General features: G+C 40.9%; 1 protein-coding gene across 1 annotated transcript in view; it reads left to right on the top strand.

The window, feature by feature from the left end:
* Positions 1 to 14,290, top strand: part of plce1 (phospholipase C, epsilon 1) — a 65,277-nt gene that overhangs the window by 31,927 nt on the left and 19,060 nt on the right. Inside the window, exons 6-21 of the mRNA XM_034559247.1 lie at positions 4,704 to 4,858; positions 4,957 to 5,124; positions 8,022 to 8,167; positions 8,308 to 8,455; positions 8,593 to 8,703; positions 8,834 to 8,943; positions 9,074 to 9,190; positions 10,961 to 11,089; positions 11,201 to 11,337; positions 11,962 to 12,068; positions 12,354 to 12,478; positions 12,586 to 12,730; positions 13,066 to 13,230; positions 13,587 to 13,701; positions 13,879 to 14,035; positions 14,148 to 14,270. Of these exons, the coding sequence (XP_034415138.1) occupies positions 4,704 to 4,858; positions 4,957 to 5,124; positions 8,022 to 8,167; positions 8,308 to 8,455; positions 8,593 to 8,703; positions 8,834 to 8,943; positions 9,074 to 9,190; positions 10,961 to 11,089; positions 11,201 to 11,337; positions 11,962 to 12,068; positions 12,354 to 12,478; positions 12,586 to 12,730; positions 13,066 to 13,230; positions 13,587 to 13,701; positions 13,879 to 14,035; positions 14,148 to 14,270 (2,158 nt within the window). The remainder of the gene's footprint in view (positions 1 to 4,703; positions 4,859 to 4,956; positions 5,125 to 8,021; positions 8,168 to 8,307; positions 8,456 to 8,592; positions 8,704 to 8,833; positions 8,944 to 9,073; positions 9,191 to 10,960; positions 11,090 to 11,200; positions 11,338 to 11,961; positions 12,069 to 12,353; positions 12,479 to 12,585; positions 12,731 to 13,065; positions 13,231 to 13,586; positions 13,702 to 13,878; positions 14,036 to 14,147; positions 14,271 to 14,290) is intronic.

The raw sequence follows: 14,290 nt of genomic DNA, 5'->3' as shown, positions 1-14,290 counted from the left end.
TCTTACATTTTTACAGAATTTCTCCAAAATTGACTAACAAAAAGTGTATGAAGGCTTGTTACTATCCGCCACCGTTATGCGACGATAAGGAGCTGGTTTATCGGTGTAAGCAGTAGGCAGAGCCAGTTCTCCAGTCAGAAGACCATTGCAGTAAAAGAGGGCACAAAAACGCAACGTAATAAAAAGAGAGCCAGTTGAGCCTCAAACGATGACATTTAGTGTCGAAGGTTTGATGGAAATATGACACTTCTCTTTGTTTTATATATTAATGTGATTTCATCTTTGCTTACTGGCATAGATTATGACCTCAATTTATTTTAAGTAGCAGTCAACTAGACCAGCATGCTTCTTTGTGTTTTGTGTGGTGTCTTTTATATTTTGAATACTGACTTGCAAGATTTTATTAACTCCTAGATTCAAAACACATTTCCCACAAATTCAAAGGGCTCGCTTGTATCTCGAGTAAACTACGGGTGGCAGTAACATTGCAATCCAATGTAAAACTTTGACATTATATATAGATATGGGATGGAAGATGCAGCAGCTGGGAAAATGTGTGTGAGGAGTGCACTGTGACCCCTTCATACCAGAGACCTGACAGGATGATGGGCAACATTTTAGGGTCTCTGGGCAACTTCACACTGAATCCAACCTAAGAACGAATGTCACACGAAAAAAACACCAAAATGGCCCAATTAGTGCATCTGATTTGTGTCAAGTCATTGTGAAGTTACACAAAGACACTGAACTCACAACAACTTTCTTTTTTTTTACCGTGTTTTTCCTGTGCAAAAAAGATTATGTATTATGAGTCCTAACCCTATTTGCTGTTTATATGTTTGTGTGTTAGTTTGTTTGCTCCTACTGGTTGATTTTCATTGAGAGTGTGGGTATGACATATTGTTTTGCTGTCTAAAGGGAAACTTCCAGATGCCATGGTTTGGCTGGAGATTTCAGTTTTATCATATTTCAAGATATAGAGATTTTAAAGGGTCTTTTTCCATGTGTATTTCCTGAATCAAAATATACTGTGTTACTCATGTGGTGATGCAACGCTACATACAGTAGACCAGGTTCCAGATTAATATTCCTCCCAAAGCTGGAAAATAAAATAAGATTGTTGATGTTATGAATATAAATTATTTTACGAATGTGTGAGGATATTTATAGGTTCACAGGCTAATTTGTTAACAGTCCTTTGACTCAGGCTGTTTGTACTCCACCTGTTTGAGTCCCCTACGGCTCTAAGTGTGTGTGTGTGTGTAATCTTGGCCGGCAACAAAAGATCGGTTGCCATGATAACTTGATTTACTGAATGAACAAAAGAAACCTCAAATCAGTCCTGAAAGATATAATTTCCTTTCATATTGATTCTCTAGTCATACAGTATTTACCATGAGTCAGTTATAGGGTGACTTACGGTCATACAAAACGCACACAGCTACTTGATCTCCCCGAGGGTTGATTAGACATGCTAATGTGTATGTCCTATGTACAGATTGGATTGCGTATTTATTTCCTGGCTATCTTAAAGACCAGCTACCTGTTAAATGCAGAAATGTCATGAAAGTGGTTATAAAGGATGTTCAGCCAATCTCCTCCCTCCTTAGAGAAGGATCCATTAACACACACGCGCACACACACACACACACACACACAATGTATTCGTATTCAGCATGCATTACAGATGATTAAACTCATGCATAAACATCACATGGAGATCACGGCCAATTAGTCATGGCTCTTGTGTTCTCTCAGCCTCACAGCAGGACTGCTGCATGTTCAATATTGCGCGCCAGCGTTTCTTAAACTAGTGTTTATGATCGATAACGTGTCAGGGGAGCTTAGTCTCACGGGTCTACAACTGATTGTATTAGATACACTGATCACCATCAAGATTTCGCTCCATTCAGTCTTCAGTGTTTATTTATCACAGGGCTCTGTTGTCACTGCTGATATTGTACACTTTGTATGAAGCTTTGCAGGCACAAGTTGAATAACACATGATATGATATGTGATTTGTTTATCTACTGATTCTATTTTGGGAGCCAGTGCTTTGACACAAAACCTTTTATTTATTTATTTATTTTACGCACTTTTTAAGAATGGATATTTACAAAACTATGAACCACTGTTGTTTTCCTTACCGTCAACATGTTGGAATCTTTCTGTTTTTTCATATAAATTAATTTGCTTTGAATTAATTCCTCAGAATCTCTTAAGATGTTGTTGTTACTGCCTCGTCTGACAGCTGTGTGTTTGCCGGTGTGTTTCCCAGTTTAAAGGATGAATAAATTAATAATGTTGTCCTCTACATGGTCATGACATTCACCTCACTTATTTGAAGGTGTCTCCATTTCCACTTAAAAAGGTTATCATGGGAAAACAGCTCTGGGCCAGAGATGAGGAGCTTTTGCTCTTTTTCTTGAGACATGAAAGTGTTGATAGTTTCATACTGTACTAAAATGTAAACATAATAATTAATAATTATTTTAAGGATAGCCAACAGCAAAGACAACCGTTTATTTTCGGGGGTTTTTAATCACATTTTTGCGTACCTGTTCCATGCAATGGGAAAACAGGAGCTGAGAGAGGATACATATTCTGGACCAGATCTTAGTTCACATTTTGACTATATGTACCACATTTTTCTTAATTATTTGATTGTTGCAGCTGTTTCTCCATAATCTACCATTGCACTTGTGTGGAAGGGCTCGGGAACAGTGATCATTTCCTTCAGAGTGCAACTTAATTTACAGGCCATGTCTTCTGTAGTCTCAGGACATCAGGCTCTCTGAACCACTTTACCTCAGTTGTTTGATTTCATGCAAATATGTCTATGAAAAATGGTCTAGGTCTGGACAATAAATGAACCATAATTCATAACCTGAAGTATCTCTCAGTGTAGGACATTTAAAGAATTTGGTGGATTACGCTGTCTCTAACTGTATTAAAAATAGATAGCTCACACCTGCTGCATAGAGTAAACTACAACATCTCTACTTATTCAACTAATCCCTTCCTTCCTCTTTATCTTATCTCCACACTCTTCTCCCGTCTCTCTTCTGCTCTCATTTACTTTCTTGGTTTCTCTATCTTGGTTTTCACTGATCATTTCTCTCTTTAGACAACCTCCAGTTGTCCAAGTTTATTATATTTATTTTAATCTTTTTCTTTTCTCTCGTCTCTTTGTTCTTAAAACTGTTACTTACTCTGGGTCTGTCCCTGTTCTTATTATATACACACACACACACACACACACACACACACACACACACACACACACACACACACACACACACACACACACTGAGAGTTCATTACAGGAGCTGTGAGTCCGGATCCACAAATCAAACTGTGTAAATAAGCAAGTTTTGCTCCTGCAGAGCAGCCACTGCTGTTGCCATGGCTACCTGTTGCACATCTCAAGGGTTACCAAGGAGAACCTTGGTTACCTTGGTAACACAAAGTGTGTGTCCGCATATGCATTTGCAGCATACACTATTTTTTATGCGTGGGTAGGAATAACAATGACCAGACAATTACTTGTGTTCATTCTGTTTGATTTATATCTCCTTTCTTGCCTTCACGATACTGTACTATAAAAATGTATTATTCATTAGAAGTGACTTCTCTGCCATATAGTGCGGATAATATGCTGACTTGGCTCTTCCATTCCTCTAGTTGTATTGATATTGGGAACAACTGCATGCTTCTGTTAGAATAAATGCTGGTCAGTGTCAAGGTGCAGTGTCACGGCTCGGGTTTGATCAGTCGGCTCCATTAACTGCTGGAAACCTCACCCTCATAGTCCGTGCCTCAGTAGAGGGGAAAAAGCTCCCTTTTTCCTCCTGCTGTGGAAAAGGCCTGTTAGTTTATGTGGCATTCATCCCGGCAATGTACAGTATGTCCACCTGGCAGCTCCAGCACCGGTGGAGAAACTGTCCATTAGTCCTTTTGTTAGCCGAGATGAGAACCGGTTTGCGTGTGTGTGTGTGTGTGTGTGTGTGTGTGTGTGTGTGTGTGTGTGTGTGTGTGTGTGTGTGTGTGTGTGTGTGTGTGTGTGTGTGTGTGTGTGTGTGTGTGTGTGTGTGTGTGTGTGTGTGTGTGTGTGTGTGTGTGTGTGTGTGTGTGTGTGTGTGTGTGTGTGTGTGTGTGTGTGTGTGTGTGTGTAAACAGACAGACTAATGGACCTACCTGAATTCCAAACACAGGAACTGGCAGGTGATCAATGCTGTGTACTTCTGGAGGGTGGAACGATGCAGACTTCTCTTGGCTGGAGGAGAGGTCGGGAGTATGTGGTGTGCAGAGATTGATGCATCAGAAGACTTGAGACATTCAGGTTAATCCTGACAAAGAAATGCACCTTTCATTGAGGCTTAAACCTTTTATGGTGGGAGGGGATTATTGCCTCATTTTAAAATCTCTTTCTGTTCTTCTTCCATTTCTTGTTTGGGAAACCGCGCCTTTGCTTTCCTAATGTACGTGATACTAGTGAAGGCAATGCCTTCTCCTCTCTTTCTGTCCATTAACCTTCTCTCCTCCTTCTCTTCATCTGTCTTTGCCTTAGGACTTCAAGAGCTTTTATTTCTCACTGAGCACCTACAATACCAGCTAGTTTGAGATATGGCATATGAAAAACATGGACCAGTAATGCAAAAGGCATAATCTGTCTCTTGCTCCTCTTCATCTGTCCATCTAGAGCGTCAGCTGGCTAACAGTATGACCAGCAGCGTCTCTTTTCAACCCAGCGTCAGTGGGATCAGTAAGGAGCTGGCGGAGGTGCGTCACCTTGTTCAGTTCCCCGAGGAGATCGCCTGCATCCTCACCGAGCAAGAGCAGCAGCTTTACCAACGGGTGGGGACAATATTTTGATTTGTTTTGTTGTGTTTGTGCATGTGAAAATGACGTATTTCTACGGTGGCAATACTAATTCAGTCTGATCCTTCCTGCAGGTCTTTCCCCTGGACTACCTCTGTTTCCTCACTCGAGACGTGGGCAGCCCCGAGTTTCAAACCAAACGCCACCCAAACCTCAAGGCCTCGCTGTCTGTGCCCGCCATGCCTACCCAGAGTGCTCAGCGAAGTAACGCTGTGGAGGACCTGGTGGCGCGGTTCAACGAGGTGAGGAGTCTGGTTTTTAAAATGTGTGTGTTTATCATGCTTTTTTTTTTCTTTAAATAATTCCTCTCTCATGATCTTTTTGTGTATTTTCTTTGCCTCTTACACTCATACAATTGATTTTCAAATCGTTGCTGAATCATCTTCTGGCGATTGACAAATTGTTTCAGCTCTACATCAAACAACCACATGTTTTAACCTCTCTTTTTTGATGTGACCATTAAAGGTTTTAAAATTCATCATGTTAACCTAAATCTCCCAAACTCAGTTTTACTCCAGGATTTAAGTCTGGATAAGATCACTTGAGAATCTGTGATGCCAATCGGCAAACTATGTGGAATAGTTTAGTGGTGCGACTCCTGAATGCCTTGAACAACTTTTCAAACAAGACCATATAGAGCTGTTTTTTTATGTTTAACTATGAGGAAAATATTGATAGAAAACTGTGTCAGTGACCTCCCCTCAATGACATCATCAGAGACAGTGAAAATGTGCACATTGCAATTTGACATGAATGTGAAAGGTTGGAAAGCATAGCCAACGTACCAGCTCATGACTGATGCACACACCGTGTGTACAAAAGCACACACGCACACGCACACACACGCACACGCGCGCACATACACACACTCACACACACACTCTCGCAGTGGTGTAATTTGGCTGAAGTTATTTCTCCCAGGTCTTGTGTCTTTTATGGTGAGTGACTTCGGGAATAAACAATCACAACATTGTAGTGCTGAGACAGAGAAAGTGAGAGAGGGAGAGATTGATTGGAAATGATGATGTCATCTTTAAGTTGCATGCCTCTCACATCAGCTGGTTTTCATTTCAAGTCAGCGAGAGGAGAGACACACAAAAAGTCAAATGTGCATTGTAGCCATATATGGGCACAATGGAACAAGAGACAAATGACAACAGTGATTCTCCCTGGGAAGACAACGATGGAGCTGCTTCAAACCCTGGTGCTCCCCGATGAGATGAGATACTGTTGGTGTAATTTGTCTAAGCTGTGATTGTGAAACCATAATGTTGATATGCTTTCCTCCGTGATTGTGGACGGTGTTAGAAATGTTTTTTGGAGATATTACATTATTAGCTTTGGGGTCTGATTTCTTTCCTCCCACTTGACAGACAAAATGTTGTCAATTCAAATCAAATTTTCCCAAAAGTATCTAATGGTTTCGATCCTGTAACTTTTTTAAGCAAAGTATGGGACTGAGGGATTATGCAGCTAAAGTGAATATTTGGAGGCAGAGAAGGGTGAGACGTTTGGCCCCCCTTTGTGTTTAGCTTTGACTTTGTCATAGTCTGAAACTGACCCTCATAGTTCAACTAATAACACGCGCACGGATGGAGACAGACAGACTGATACACAGATGACCGCATACACTAACATCAAAGGAGGGATCAGTTTGTACCGTGTGCGTGTGTTTGACATTTTTTAAAGTTGCTATTGATAACATTTATGTTATGTATGTAAGGGAGGCTGTTGTTTGAGGAAACAAAGTTAGTTTTACTGTACTTCTGTCTTTCTTTTCTGCTCTCTCTCTCTCTCTCTCTCTCTCTCCCCCTCTCTCTCCATACCTCTTCATATCCTATTTATCATCTCTCATACAAAACACTGACTACACACTTTCGCTATCTGGAGTATCGCCAGCCTTGATCTGTGGCGGTTTAAAAAGCCACTTTGCAGACGGTCAGAATGGTTTGGATGGTGACTGTAATTTAACCCTGACGCTGACATGGCTTGAAGCCAGAAGTAACTAATAGCAGATTTTGTGCGTGCGCATCGTGGCATGCACAGAGCAGGAGAGTAACAGATAAGAGAGTGCGGTGCAGCATGGTGGTTTATCAGTTAACAATATGCAGCACATTATAGCACAACAAATGCACAATAGAGCAAGACCCTGCATCCTTTGCCATCTTCAGGAGTGATTTTCAGTAACTGAAATTTGAGCATCTACAATTCCATGACAAACAGACCAACTTCATCTGCTGATGTTATGACAGACATCTTCAGAAGAACTAACCAAGTAGACCGTGTGCTGATGGTTGTTTTCTCAACTGCTGTTTTCAAGTGTCTAGAATAAACGTTGAGCTTCAATTAAAACAAGTTTTAAACAACTGGATGAATACTATTCGTATGCTTTGTAGGAATAGTGGTGTAACTTTAACTTTCACATGTTTTTTTTAGTGAGTGTGTGTGAGTTTTGTGCTTTTTTTAGTCCCTGTGAAGTCAGACTGTGGTGGGCTTTAAAGACCCTTACATAACCCAGTAATAGATCTCTGGGCCAGGGGGATGTTTTTACCGCTTAGGTAGTTTCAGTTTGTGTGCGCTTTCATCTGTGTGTGTGAATACATTCATACTGCTTTAACACATAGAGCAAGAAGTGGCCCGATTGAAATCTGATCTTTTCCTGTGTGTGTGTGTGTGTGTGTGTCACAAAGAATGTGAAAGGAAGCTGACCCTGATGCATATCTGGTTCTTCCATCGTGTCTTATTGCGCGTGCTAGAGAACAGTCAGCTCAGAGACAGAGACCAGCCGATACATATCTGATCTTTCGTGTGTGTGTGTGTGTGTGTGTGTGCATGTGTCTGTGGCCAGCTGGCATAGTCCTGTGCATACATTACCAATTTAGTAACAGCTTGCCATACCAGACTTTAAAAGAGATGACATGAGCACAAGTAAGACCACACACAAAAAGTTCTGTAACTTCTTGTAGTAACAGGTAATGCACAGTCAACCATGGCACATTAATGTATGTATATATATATATATATATATATATATATATATATATATATATATATATATATATATATATATATATACAGTATATACTGTATATTTGTTTATAATCTTTGATGCGATAGTAACGACAAACATTATCAACAGGTGAGTTCGTGGGTGACGTGGCTGATCCTAACAGCAGGATCCATGGAGGAGAAGAGAGAAGTGTTCTCCTATCTGGTCCACGTCGCTAAATGCTGTTGGAATATGGGGAACTACAACGGTGTAATGGAGTTCCTGGCTGGACTCAGGTTGGCACACACAGACACTAACTACAGTATGCTCACATAATTACCACCGAGATTCATTGTGTGTGTGTGTCTTTCATTAAATAATACCTGCTCACACTCGCACAGAATTCCAGACATGTACGATGTTCTTTGTCCTCCAGGTCCCGCAAGGTGCTGAAGATGTGGCAGTTCATGGACCAGTCAGACATCGAGACTATGAGGAGCCTAAAGGACGCCATGGCTCAGCATGAATCTTCTTCTGAGTACAAGAAGGTTGTGACCAGAGCTCTCAACATCCCAGGATGCAAGGTGGGTTGCTGTTTCTTCACGGTTGGTCTAATTTGTCATTTGTCACAACAATAGTTCACATTAAGTGTCATGAAATCATTACAGTGCAGTAAAAGCTGTAATGGGATGCTTTTCTCTGTCCTGTGTCGACACCAAAGGTGGTGCCATTCTGTGGGGTTTTTCTGAAAGAGCTGAGTGATGCGTTGGATGGCACCGCAAGCATCATCAGCCTCAAACCACCTCTATATAACACAGAGGACTCAATAGAGGTACAGTAAACACTGCATAGGCATTCACAAACATATATATATCTCATATAATTGACTCCAGCTGTACAAATCAGACATCATGTTATTATAATTCAAGCCTGATTCGTTTTGTCTGTCATCCCTTCTGTAGTTTGTGTCTGACTACAGCGGCCAGCACAACTTCCTGTCGCGGTCAGGTCCAGATGGACTACACGTCCCAGAGAAAGAAGCTACTGTCAGCAACATCCTCCAGATTATCAGGTATGCCGCGTCCTTGAAAAAGTGTTTTTTCAGAAAGTAACCAGTATAAAGTGCCGATGTGTTTCCACACAGCTGTCCATCTTCTTCACCTTCCACATTCTAACTTGATTCTCCTCTTTCTGCTCCTCAGATCTTGTAACCGTAGCTTGGAGGCAGAGGATCCTGATGAGGCCTCCACCAGTCCCTCTACTACTGGCCCATCCCCTGCATCCAGAAATAACTCCTTCAGAGACGGCTGCCGCAATCAGTCAGTACCCTTTTATTCCCCTACTTGTTTTGGGTGACAAATTAGCATTATTATAACAAATTTTAACAAAAGTTTACCCGAAAGACAGAGTTCTTTCAGTGTGCGGCATCAGGTACCACACGGCCTAGCATAGCCCACCGGACAGCTTAGAAGGGTGAATGATTCTATTACAAGGTCTTGAATCCATCTGTGGGGGTGTTGTGCAAGTCGTGACCAAGCTTATGAGACAGCGAAGTATCAAATGGCACATTGCATTTGACCCAGTCCATCAAGACATTGGAACATCGTGTAATAGTTGATTGCACACTGCATTACTGGTGTTTAACTATGTTTCTTTATTCCTGCTTCTTGTTTTAATGTAATCAAGTTTTTTATTTTATCTTTCAGGTAGACCTAAGTTATTGTTTTCAAAATGAGACCCTTTCTCCCAAATCTTTCCAAAATTATTTTTACACAACATCTTTACATAGCAATAGTTGTCTGTTGCTATGTAAATGATCTTTGATTATTGCCCTACTATTACCATATTATTATGAAGCTGTAATGTAAAGTGTTGTGATGGAAAACACCTTTTCCTGTGCTTGTTCACTAGTTTGAAGTCATAGAGTTTGAAGTTTCAGAAAAAGGCTTTTTTGGACACGCAACCACAGCAGACTCTCTTAAAACAAATAAGACAACTGCTTCAAAATTATTTTCAATAGACTTAATGCAAAAAAAATCATCTGATTCTTTAAACGGCACAGTCATTCTTTTCTTCTTTCACAATTGTCTTTCATAAACACCGTCACAAGATAATGGATTTGTGAAGGAACACCTTTGCAGATTGTTATTAAGATGCTGTGATTTTCACATAAACCCTTTGTCACAGAGATAAAAGATAACAGGTTAGTTTCCTGTCTGAACAGGAAGGAACAGAGCTCTGGTACTTTTCAGCACACTGGCGGCAGGCAGCTAATGACACAAGCTGGACACTAACATCCAATGTTGTTAGAAAACTCATTTCATTTCAAGCTTGGTGTTTGTATTACGGGAACCTGGATAATGGTTTCTGTTTTTTAGACAGTTTTCTCTGACTCTGAGTTGTTATTTTAAGTTTGAGCTCAGGATAACAACTCTTATTTCATTTTGACGAAGGGGTATAGTGTTCATTTTTCTATACTGGAGTGGGATGCAGATCATTATTATCTTTCTTACTTAAAGACGTTTAAACATTCTGTGTTCCTAATCTTCCCATCTTCATCTTTTTTCAGCTATTTTCATGAGAACTTAAGTAGAAGCATCTCAGTCCGCTCTTTATTCGTCTCACACTTCCTCTCCTCCTTCTGTGTCCCCTTCTAGTTCCCATTCTTGTAGGACAGCATCAGAATCAAACCGCGTCTTGTAAGTGGTTATCAGAGTGTCAGGAGTGTCATTATTACCGCCTAACGTCGACATGGTTTAAGTTTGAGTAGAAGCTTGTTTAGTACTCAAGGAATGTGCAATGACAAATGCATGATGCTTGTATAACTGATGCACCACAGCACAGAGTACATTTTTTGTATTTTACATCTGATGCAGGTCATTTCTTACTTTTGACTGGACCTTAATGCATTTTTTTTTTAAATAACTAAGTTACATAATTTCTACATTAGCTGAACTAAATGTAGGAACTGATAAAGTCAATAAACAAAATCTTTGAAATTCAGATATACAATTTAGTTTTATAAATTTTTTTTCTCCTGGTCCCGCACTAAATTGCTGCTCTTCCAACCCAACTTGTACCATCTTCAGATTCATGGTGGGGGACCTGTCGGACTCGGAGGGCGACTTGTCGTCTGAGTCGGTGGTGAAAGAGGTGGAGTTTCACAGCACTGAAGAGACGCACAGAGCTTTCAGCCATGGCACTGAGCTCATTCCCTGGTAAGAAACACACACTTGTACTCAAACACACGCACACACACACACACACACACACACACACACAGAGAGCTCAACAGACACTCCACATGTTTCCGTATTTTCTCTTTCTAGGTACGTGTTGTCACTGCAACCAGACGTCCACCAGTTTCTGCTGCAGGGGGCTACAGTCATCCACTACGACCAGGACAGCCACCTCACAGCTCGCTGTCTGCTGCGTCTCCAACCTGACAACACGACACTCACCTGGGGTGAATATGACATTACAAGAAAGATCTGTACAATTCAAAAGACATTCATATCTTTTTTTCAATGATTCATGTTAACATTTCTTTGTTCAAATAAGTTTTAAAAAACTGTTAGTTTACATGTCTGTTTACTAGACAACAATATTTAGAAAATGTAAACAAAACGGAGAGTCAGTTTGACTGTTTTCTGGGGTTTGTATTGTTCAGGGTGTTGTTGTATTTTTGCAATATATAAAATGTCTTGCAGTGAGACAGTTAACCATGGTTCCTAAGAAGTGTGGGAGTTTGTTCAGGTGAATGTGTTAAAAAAAGATCTTGAATGAGCTGCTTTGTCATCAGCACAATTTAAGACAAGTGTGTATATCTCAGGGAGACGGGCCCCATTTCCTCTCTCATTACTCTTTAAACAAACGGAAAACAGGCATCCATGATTTAACATATTTCCTGTGTCTTTATTATGTTTTAAACATTGTTTGAATGTGTTTATCCAAGGTAAGTAGGCGCCATGTCTTTTGTAGCACATACAATTAAAATGGTTGTAAATGTTGCACACAAGGTGCTCAACTTCCAATGCGTTTACTCTATTTCAAACATGTCGTAAATGTGTTGATGTGTGTGTTGTGGCAGGTAAGCCTCAGAGCGGAGGGGCTTCACCTACAGAGCAACCGCTGGGATTAGGACAGGCTGTAGTGGCAGGACTAGCAGAGGGCCTTTTGGACCTGGGATGGGTGAAGGTGTGTTGAACAAGACAAGATCTACTATTTATAATGTGCAACTCACATTTAGCCTTAATCTAGCATAGGCATTGTCTTAAAACAATTAAACCATGTTGTCTTAAGATGTTTCTTTTAGTTAACATTCATACCATTATTTCAAATTCGTTCATTTATTACTCAAACTTGCATTGGAATAATATGGATTTATCTTGTAGGATTAGTAATGAGTTTTGTGTTTAAATAGCATTTGACAGTCAAGAGTTTGATTGCTCTCATACTATTCATGTTCCTTTGAATGTACAGGCAGTGTTCCTGGGTCATCAGGGAGTAGACATTCATGCTGTATGTTTGCAAAACAAGCTGAGCCAGATGACGGTGGAGGAAAATGGTCTCAGCCTCCTCTACGGTCTCACCACCACAGACAACAGGTAGGTGCCTCATGTTCACCAGCTTCCTGCTTTGAAATCCACTATTTGAACACTGGAGCATCTGTTTTCTAAACATTTCCAACTAATCTCCTCACTACTGCCACTAGACTCCTGCACTTTGTGGCCCCCAACCACACGGCACAGATGCTTCATAAAGGCCTGTCGGCGTTGGTGAATGCATCCAGAAAGTTAAAGAAGTTTCCTGACCAAAGGTTACAGTGGCTTAGGAAGCACTATGTCAGCTTGTATCAGGTAAACTCTGAACTGGGTTGTGTTTCCTTGAAAATAATGTTCTTGTACTTATTCCTTCTGTTTTTCCATCAATGTTTTCATAAAGAATGCATGGATTTAAAGTGGACAACAAATGTTGTGTAGGATGAAGTGAACGCAAAGTATTAGTTGTGTGCTTTAAGCATTCTAAATGATCTCTGTTGTTTTCTCTTTTTCTTCATTGTACTTGAAATAATAGGAGGATTTTGTATGTATGTCCTCTATTAAACGGACGAGTATTAAAAGCGCACCCGTGTCTGTTTTAAACCGTGCATTTGCTTACTTCCTGTCTGTGTCTGTATTTGCGTCCCTGTTAGGAGGACGGCAGGTACGAAGGCCCTACACTAGCTCATGCAATTGAGCTGTTCGGGGGGCGGAGATGGAACATGGGTTCAGGCGGAGTGGAGAAACCTGCTGGCCAGAAAAACAGCCCTCTGAGCATCAACGATAAGACCAAGAAGAAGAAGAAGGTCCTTGTCAGGGTCAGTACATTAAAAGAAGTTTGTGTTGCCGTTCACATTACATTTATCGGAAACTCTTATCACCAGTGAATGAGCAGGCACAAATTCAGTGTTTTGCAGGTACACTCAGGCCAATCTTCTGACTGGATTTCCACCATTACACCACTCACTGTTTGAGCCTTTACAGAGTTCCCTGTTTCAGGCTGTTTTCTATAATAATACATCTGCTGATTACACTACATATATGGGAAGACTCTGCTCCCTTTTACAGTTCAGTCTTGATTTACAGTGTAATCCTTATTAAGGCTACGGACTTGCACATTTCTGAAGTGTTCCTCGTTTTTAACGTAACGCGTGTGTTCACACACTCAACGCAGGGAGACAGTGGGGATGCCACAGATGACGAGATGGTTTCCAGGAAAACACGGAGCTGTAAGGAGGGCCTGTATCGAAATGGACCGGAGTCTGACAGCATCGACCAAGAAGATCCAGGTGACATTTTTGAGCTATTTGAATTCAATGAAAAAATCAAGTCTGCAGATGTATGCCAAGCAAATGTGTTCTATTTTAATAACCCCAAAACTATTTTAAAGAACAAAACAATCTTCACTTGATATTTCCTATGGCACTCTATTGTCGGTATGATTTTTGTCCTCTTTGTCTCCACAGAGGACTGCTTCCCTGGACCATTCTCCCTCTCATCCAGTAAAAACTTGTTAGCCTCTTCTTCCTCCTCCTCCTCCTCTTCATCCAGTATGGCAGGGTCCAACAATTCACGCCCACAATCCTCTCCGATTCTCTCAGGAACTGCCAAGTCACAGCCAGGGTATGTACCGTGTTGGATACGACGACTTGAGGTCTGACAGTTTGATATCTTTCATTCTTCATTGAGGTTAAGATATTTTTCTTTCTTTTTCACTTTCCTCTGGGGGCTGTAGGACATGGAGCAGCAGGTCGTGGCACGGCCGAGGTAAAGGCTGTTTCAAAGGCTTCCAGAATCTTATGATTTCTGACAGCACAATGAGCTTCATCGAGTTTGTTGAGCTCTTCAAGTCATTCAGGTATGGAATATCAAATATTA

Source organism: Cyclopterus lumpus, chromosome 19 (genome assembly GCF_009769545.1).
Source record: "Cyclopterus lumpus isolate fCycLum1 chromosome 19, fCycLum1.pri, whole genome shotgun sequence".
NCBI classification, from domain to species: Eukaryota; Metazoa; Chordata; class Actinopteri; order Perciformes; family Cyclopteridae; genus Cyclopterus; species Cyclopterus lumpus.
Note: the sequence above shows the minus strand (reverse complement) of the source record. Positions and strands in the feature narration are given on the sequence as shown.